Below are 7,273 nucleotides of genomic sequence, written 5' to 3' on the forward strand. Positions count from 1 at the left end.
AAGACCTGACTCGCTCAGTTGCGTTTTGCCGCGCTTGAGGCGGTATTCATTTTGAGCTCTCATTGGCTCCCTCGGATAGTTCTCTTTGTTTCAAATGGCCTTTGCAATTAAGTCTCATACAAGCTCGTTCCATTTTCATGCAATGACTTTCAATACTGAACATCTCTTTCTTTCAATTATTGGTCAACATCCTTGTCCGCCTCAGATCTCTCTCTATCTCTCTCTCGGTCAGTTTTCAAAGAGGCAGCGGGTCGAGTAAAGAGAGTTGAGAAAAATGGAAGTAAACAGTGTAGTATTTATGTCTTTTGTTAGATATTGATATCATGGTAGCCTTATATACAGAAACTGAAGGATTCCAACCAAACATTAATGAGTGATGACAATGTAAATTAGTACACAAATTCAAAGAAAATCGTGGAGCCTTCAGTTGGAGCGACCATCACTTTGCAAGTGTAATTCCTTCCATAAATTGTTTACAACCGGACCCTACAATAGTGGATAGAGAGTATTTAATTCTAAATTGTTCCAAGTGTCTTCATCAAGGGACAACCCGAAATAAGATAAAAAGAGACTTTGTTTCATAAAACTAGTTTATTTTTATAGAAAAAGTTTCATTCTTGCTAGGTCTTAGATTTTCACTTTTCTTTTCTCTTTCTATTTTTCTTTCTGATGTCCGATTTTATTCTTTTCAGTCTCAGAAATTTTCTCGCTATCTAGATTGGCCTGCTCCCCAGTCTCTCTCTCTATTTTTCTCAATCGCTTCATCAGTACAGCTTCGAGAGATTTCAAGATCTTTTTCTTCCACGGAATGCTCTCCATCTCGAATCTCTGTCTTGTCTCGATAACTTTATTAGCAAGCTGTTGCAAAGAAGTGTACTGCTTCTTTGGAGGATGGGATGTTAGAAAACTGCACTGTTTATCGTTGACTTTTTCAGCTTTCTTGGGTTTCTCTTTTTCACGGGCAGCACCAGTTTCCAACTTTGGCGCTATCCTAACCATGGTTTTCGCAGGAGTCTTGGAAACTGTGTGTTGTATGTTAGACTGTTGGTTTTCCTGTTCGATATGAGAACCATCTGTAAGCTGAGCTGTTTGAATGGTGTTTTCAGGGTTGCGAATTGGGTTTGATTGCCGGCTAACTTGTTGGTTTGCTTCGCGGACAGGGCGTAACGTATTCATTCCAGCATCATTTTGAGTTTGCTGCTTGATCTGTGAGCGAGGGATTAACAGACTGTTCACTTCTTCGTCACGAGGAAATTCTTGCTGGTTGGCAATAAGTTGATGTTTGATTGGTTCATTATACTGAGCATGTGTGTTAGTTGAGTTGGGTCGTTGGTTTTTCTGCTCACCACATGACAGATGGACGTTGAAACTGGATTTTTCTTTTGCATTTCCTAAACCACGTAGGCCAGCACTGGAGGGTCGGTTAACCTGCTCGTTACTCGAAACATTGAGACTACTTGACTTAGCAGCAGGTGAAACATGAAGACTCACGGTGGGTTGTAGATTTCTGTTGGCAGTACTTGTTACATTGACAGTATTATAGGATTGCTGTTTTTCTTGCGAGCTTATGGCAAAATGGAAGTTAGCTGTAGATTGCCGACCAGGTTGCCCATTATTTGGAACACTGACTGATGCTCGGGATTGTTGGTGGTCATGTGCATTAGCTGAAATCCGCACGATAGTGCTGGGCTGCTGGTATACCTGTGCACTGTTTGTGGCTACAATATTTTTTTCTGATTTTACTGCAATGTCTGGTCTTTGAGCATAGATTTGCGGGGCAAGACATCTCGGTGAACTTTCTGCTGCTCTATTTATCATATTTTGCATACTTTGAAGAGGATCAGTTGATGTTTTCTCCATTTGTGGACGACACTTGGGTCCCACAACACAGTAGCACCGCCTACCGGAAGCTGCAGCGCCGCACACTTTCTTATGTTCCTGCTCTACCGCTGAACTAACAAGCGGACTCGCTTGAGGAATGGACTTCCAGCTTGAATCTCTGTGGCATGACTGCTTCTCAGGGGTCCTTTCGCGTTTTACCACAACTTCAGGTTCTTTAACCTCATTTCTCATCCGCGCATCAACTGTGGGGCCGGCAAACTCAACTTCAGTTATCGTTTTACCTGTGTAGAGACTAGGCATGTTGTCACTAATCAATCTTCCCCCTTTGAAGCGCCAGAGATAGCTTGCCTTTGTTTCGTGACCGCTGGAAATTTCAGTACTACGGGAGTCTGAATGTATAGCTTTTTCTGCAGCAGGAGGACCAGATTGGTCGGATTCGGCCCTGGATGAACTGCTGACAAAGCTGTTGCAAAATGCTGTTGTTGTGGGTGAATTAACAAAAGAGAACGATTCCTTTTGTGCTGGCCTGGAAGTTCTTTCTGGAAAATGCCAAAGAACAGAAGCACGGATCGAAAGGTTTGAACCACTCTTTATCTCTTTCTCAACGTCTGTTCTCTGAGAGGTTCTAGAGACACGACTTATGTGATCGACGATAGAGTCGGCTACATCTTTATTTGGACCATCAAATGCCAATTGTTTATCATCGTAAGTGAAAACCTGATTGGTTTTCGGTTGCACTTGTTCAAGTTTGATACATTCTGCTGTCTTATCGTGGCCTCGGAAAGAAGCCCCAACAGGTGAAAAGGTGGATTTGGAGCCAATTGTCGGATTTAATATTGAGCTTTGTGACAAACTAGAAATCTTTTCTTGGATAAGCATAGGGGAGTGTTGCATGGGCATGCTTCTTGTGTTTTCACCGGTGACATTGTTGCGTATTCGCTGTGGATTCAAAGGAACGGGAGAAGGATTCAAAGACGTCCGATGTCCTGCTTGGACCGATTTTGAGATATTTCGTGGAGAAAGATATCCTGGACAAATTGCATTGGAGAGCTGCGTACTAGGGGAAAGTCGAGAGTTACTTTTACAGACTTCATGGTTCTTTCGAACGCTTAATTCAGAGCTTATTTTTACTCTATGCTGCTCGAAATTCTGAGAATTCAAAATGTTCGCCAGGCATCCACTTTGAGTCTCATTCTCTCTTTGGCTCTTTTTTAACGTACACCAGGCGTCATAGAGTTTGCGCAGCTCACTTAAATTCACTCCACTTAGCATTTGTTTGTTAGGATCAGTATTTCCCTGGGAATACTCTAACCATTCCTTCAGCAGGTTCTCCTTTAAAGCACGTTTCACTTGCTCAACGTTTCCTTGGAATTTTGAAAGGAGATGATAAAGCGCAAAGCGCTCAAAGGAAACATCTGTGGATCTGTCCTTAAGGCCAGCAGAAGAGCTGTGACTTGTTCCCTTCTGCCAGTGGTGGTCATGAAGAGAACTTTGTTGATCTTGCGATGTGACTAGTCTAGTTTTGACGGGGGGTATTTCTTGCAGTTTCTCTCTTGTTTGTCCATGCACTTCAACGGGCGTCTGACAGTGGAATGATCTATCTTGAGCGGCTTTAACTTTGGAAATGAAGGCTTTATTTCTCTTCCATTCGTCCTCATCTCGTGTGCTCTTTGAAACGGAATGCACTGCAACAATTTTTGGCATCGCCATATGATCAAAGGCATACCCCCCACAAGACGAGTGATCATCGGTTGTTATTTGTCGCGGAACAGGTTGCGCTGTGGAAGCTTTATGTTTCCCGGCGTTCCCTGCAGATGACGAATATCTCCTATCATCCGTTTCCTTTATCTGAAGTCTATGATCAAGAACTCTGTTGCTAATTGTAGCATTTTGCAGAAGAGCTATTTTATTCTCACATTGATCACTATCCAATATCGTGCTCCATTTAGCAGTTGTGTGGTGAAAAATCTCTCTATGCTGTGGAATGTGTGGAGTTATCTGGGATTTTCGTCCATTTGTGTTCACTAGTGTTTGCTTCAGCAGCGGTGGAGGGGGTAATGCTGGCTTCAGTGAGTTTTCAAGCGAACGAGTCCTCTCGAACATTTGTTCCCTGACATCGAAAGGCTCTTTCAGCACTCGCCCTGTTTGATGATCAAAATAAGCAGAACAACTCTCCAGTCTTGGGTGCTTAGAGTCTGGCGATGTAACATTCATTTGGCTATGCTCCAGGGATCGCTTTGTGGGTCGATGAAGAAGTGGGGGAGGTGCGAGAGAAGTCTTATGTTCTTCAACTTCTTCGTTGAGGATACTAACTAGCTCTTTCGCTTCCATGTTTTGCCGACAGGATGAAATTTCTGTAAACGAAGATAATGACGTTTCCGAGAGATATTGCTCCAAAAGACCACACAGTGTCTTTGTTCTATAAAACCTAGACCCATCAGAATCAGTCTGTGGACTATCGATGCCATACGAGGTCATCATATAAGGGGCGTTTCCGCGGGAAACACTGATGCCACTTGCACTGAGAGAATATTTCGCTGACAAAACTCTGGCACCTAGAAGAAGCAGTAAAAGTATGTCATTACCACTACATTATTTATAGAACAGTATCCCTGGTGAAAACTATTTTGGGGGGCAAAACAAGTATAACGACTGAGAAAATAACCGATTGACAACCTAACGGAAACAGTGATGACCGAAGTTTATTTTTTTTCGTTTGGGTACTTCGTTAGTTTGTGACATCTACAAGCGTTCAAATTTTCTGATTGATTCCACCAGTAAACTCATTTTGGACAAAGACAAAGAAGAAACCCCCGTTTCATCCCCTGCCTAGTTTGGAGTGGCATACCAAAAGCCGATCAAAATAGTTTTTGATGATATCCTTACATGTAAGAATACAAAACAGCAATAATTTTGTCAGAAATCTATTAGACTTCTTTAAAAATTTTATTCCCCAAAAAAATACCCTTCAAAATGGAACTTATTTAAGGAGATTAGCGCGTTTCTTATGCTCTCTCTCTAACTGGTTCAACAGGTAACTGGTTGTTTGAACCGCCTCAGTAAAAAAAAAGATACATTGCGACAGTAACCATACAAATGATTCGCAACATAAATGCAAGAATATTTAACTCAGTCAGAGCAGATTCATTGGGGAATGATGTCATTCGTCTTGCGACCGAAACGCCACAGAGTGAGGACACAGGTCGATGCCAGTTCATTTATATGCTGAGATCGCTGCTTAAATGATCGAAACTCGTGGAAATCAAATTAAAGGTTAATTTTAATTGGATGACTTCAGTACCAAACTTTCTTGGCTTTAGGCCCCAACCCTAATGGAATTTGAGTACAGTGGTGAAGACGGCCATTGAAGCTTTAGTATTTCAAATTGAACGACTACGACTGTTTAATTTGTCTGTTAATTTAAATCATCCTTGCCTTTTCAAGTTGTCATCAAACAGTAACTCCAGACAGGAGTTGCTAACAAATCGTACTCGTATTAAACGACTCGTCAGTGGGTATCTCAACGATCACGAAACAAAGAATCGCACCAGTAATAATATTCATCTGTGATTTCTTCGCCTAGGGCGACACTAAGGTTTTGTTGAGAGTCTTTAAATAATCGGGGCGAAAAGAATATCTTACCGTTTTCAGTTGTCAGCCTCAAAGTTGTCAATTGATCTTTATAAACACAAACGAATCATCGTCACAGGCACTATTTGTTGAGTCCGGTGACGCAGTTGCATACTTCTGTGTCACTTTTGAAACATCAACGTCTTCTGAGGAGAATGACTTCGCTGCAATAAATATGGCCAACGATCCATAACCGTAAATCTCTCTCCCCTAAAAAACAGAAATGGGTGAGTCGCGATGTTTTTAAACAGTTGAGTGACGTAATAAGCATGTAAGCACGTGAACAGCTGGTATTAGCAAATCAGAATTGTACACGGTTGAGCAATGCACTCAACTGGCTTTCAGAGATTACGCCACGTAAGCCACAGACCTGCAGATTACGTCAATCTTAAGTTGGGAAACGCCGTCGATTGGCTGAGAGTATAAACCTTTAAGTCACCTGTTGCAAGTGTCAAGAAGTCACAAATCTTCCAAACGCAGCGATTCCCCAGTGACACACAAGACAATCGAAGAACATCATTGAGAAAATACCGTGACAGAGCCCTAGATTGTCATCCCTTTTAATTTTGTAAACGCTCCCAAAATTGGTCGATTGCCATCATAAAAAAATAGATATATATATTTCAGTTTAGCCCGTTTTGCTCAAGCGAAGGCTTAAGGATGGGATAAAAGTGAAGTGATGTTAATGACAAACATACCTGCTCTATCAGTTTCGCTATATTCATTGAAGTATTTCAAAGTTTCTCCATTAACAATTAGATTTAATCTTCAGCTTCCATTCCGGTGACAAATAGACGTCAGCATTGTTTCCTGTTTACGGTCGTACGGTAGATAAACTCATCCGGCATTTATAGTGTTGACAAAAACTGTTCATTCACTAGCGATTCAACGATAACTTATTAATTAAACAAGCACCACCAGTTCATTAGCTGGTGCCGGAATAGATGTAAACTCAACAATCAGTGCAGGTTTGGTCACAAGAGTATCAAAACATGTTACATGTTATGTATCGCCTGGGGAGGTCGGAAGATCTGTGTCACGATAACATTCACCTGATCCCCTGTAAGACTCTCTAACAGTAACATGATCCACCCTCATTAGTAGTTAATTGGTAGTCATTTTTCTTTATACTTTGTTGACGACGACTGATTCCCCCCCCCCCTCTCTGTTCCTGCAAAAAAACATGCGTTCTCCCCAAATTCCTCCACGCCCAGCCCTTGGCGATAAACAATAAGTGGTTCCTTATTCTCTGCTTTAATTTCATTAGTGGTGAATTTTCGTCGCTTAATGCTCTAGTTCTAACATTTTTATTTAAAATCAAAACAAGGGTTTTTAGGGGCTCAGTTACATCTCCGTCCGTGTCCTGTAAACACATAAATTAGTACTGGTGTTCTCCCACGGAGGTCAGTATGTTGAAAAATTCAATACCTAAGATAGGAAAGAAATCTTAAGAGCGACTTTCTGTAAATACCACGGTTAGGTGTGCAAGATGGAAAAATCGAAATCTCCCAAACTTTGTCATATTAAAGCCCTTACGAAACTATTTTAGAAAGAACGAGATTCAGTTTCTTGTGACTGATATTTTCCAAAAAATAATTTTTTTGAATTTTCACCTCCGAGAGACCCTTAAACCACCGAAAAATGTGCTTCACATATTTGCGTAGTGAATAGAAACGGAATCAAATACCATGACTATTGCGATATAAGATGATTTTATGACCCTTCCTTTGTATGAAAACGTTGTTGTAATTTCAAAAGACTCCAATCTGAATTTTTAATTTTTTTTCAGAATCAGCCTCTA

General features: G+C 41.2%; 1 protein-coding gene across 2 annotated transcripts; it reads right to left on the reverse strand.

The window, feature by feature from the left end:
• Nucleotides 1–266: 266 nt before the first annotated feature.
• LOC111330583 (uncharacterized) lies at nucleotides 267–6,602 on the reverse strand. Of its 2 annotated transcripts, XM_022935457.2 has the most exons (3): nucleotides 6,171–6,602; nucleotides 5,485–5,682; nucleotides 267–4,397 (listed from the first exon to the last, which is right to left on the reverse strand). In XM_022935457.2, exon 3 carries the CDS (start codon nucleotides 4,321–4,323, stop codon nucleotides 655–657), a length of 3,669 nt encoding a protein of 1,222 aa, XP_022791192.2. In that variant the 5' UTR covers nucleotides 4,324–4,397; nucleotides 5,485–5,682; nucleotides 6,171–6,602; the 3' UTR covers nucleotides 267–654. The 2 variants fall into 2 exon arrangements, with proteins under 2 accessions (XP_022791192.2, XP_088584636.1); XM_088728510.1 differs by having other exon boundaries at nucleotides 5,485–6,602.
• Nucleotides 6,603–7,273: the final 671 nt, after the last annotated feature.

Source organism: Stylophora pistillata, chromosome 7, assembly GCF_964205215.1.
Source record: "Stylophora pistillata chromosome 7, jaStyPist1.2, whole genome shotgun sequence".
In the NCBI taxonomy this organism is placed as follows: Eukaryota; Metazoa; Cnidaria; class Anthozoa; order Scleractinia; family Pocilloporidae; genus Stylophora; species Stylophora pistillata.

Coding starts and splice junctions, on each gene's coding strand:
- LOC111330583 (XM_022935457.2), bottom strand. CDS start 4,323: ATGATGACCTCGTATGGCATCGATAGTCCACAGACTGATTCTGATGGG.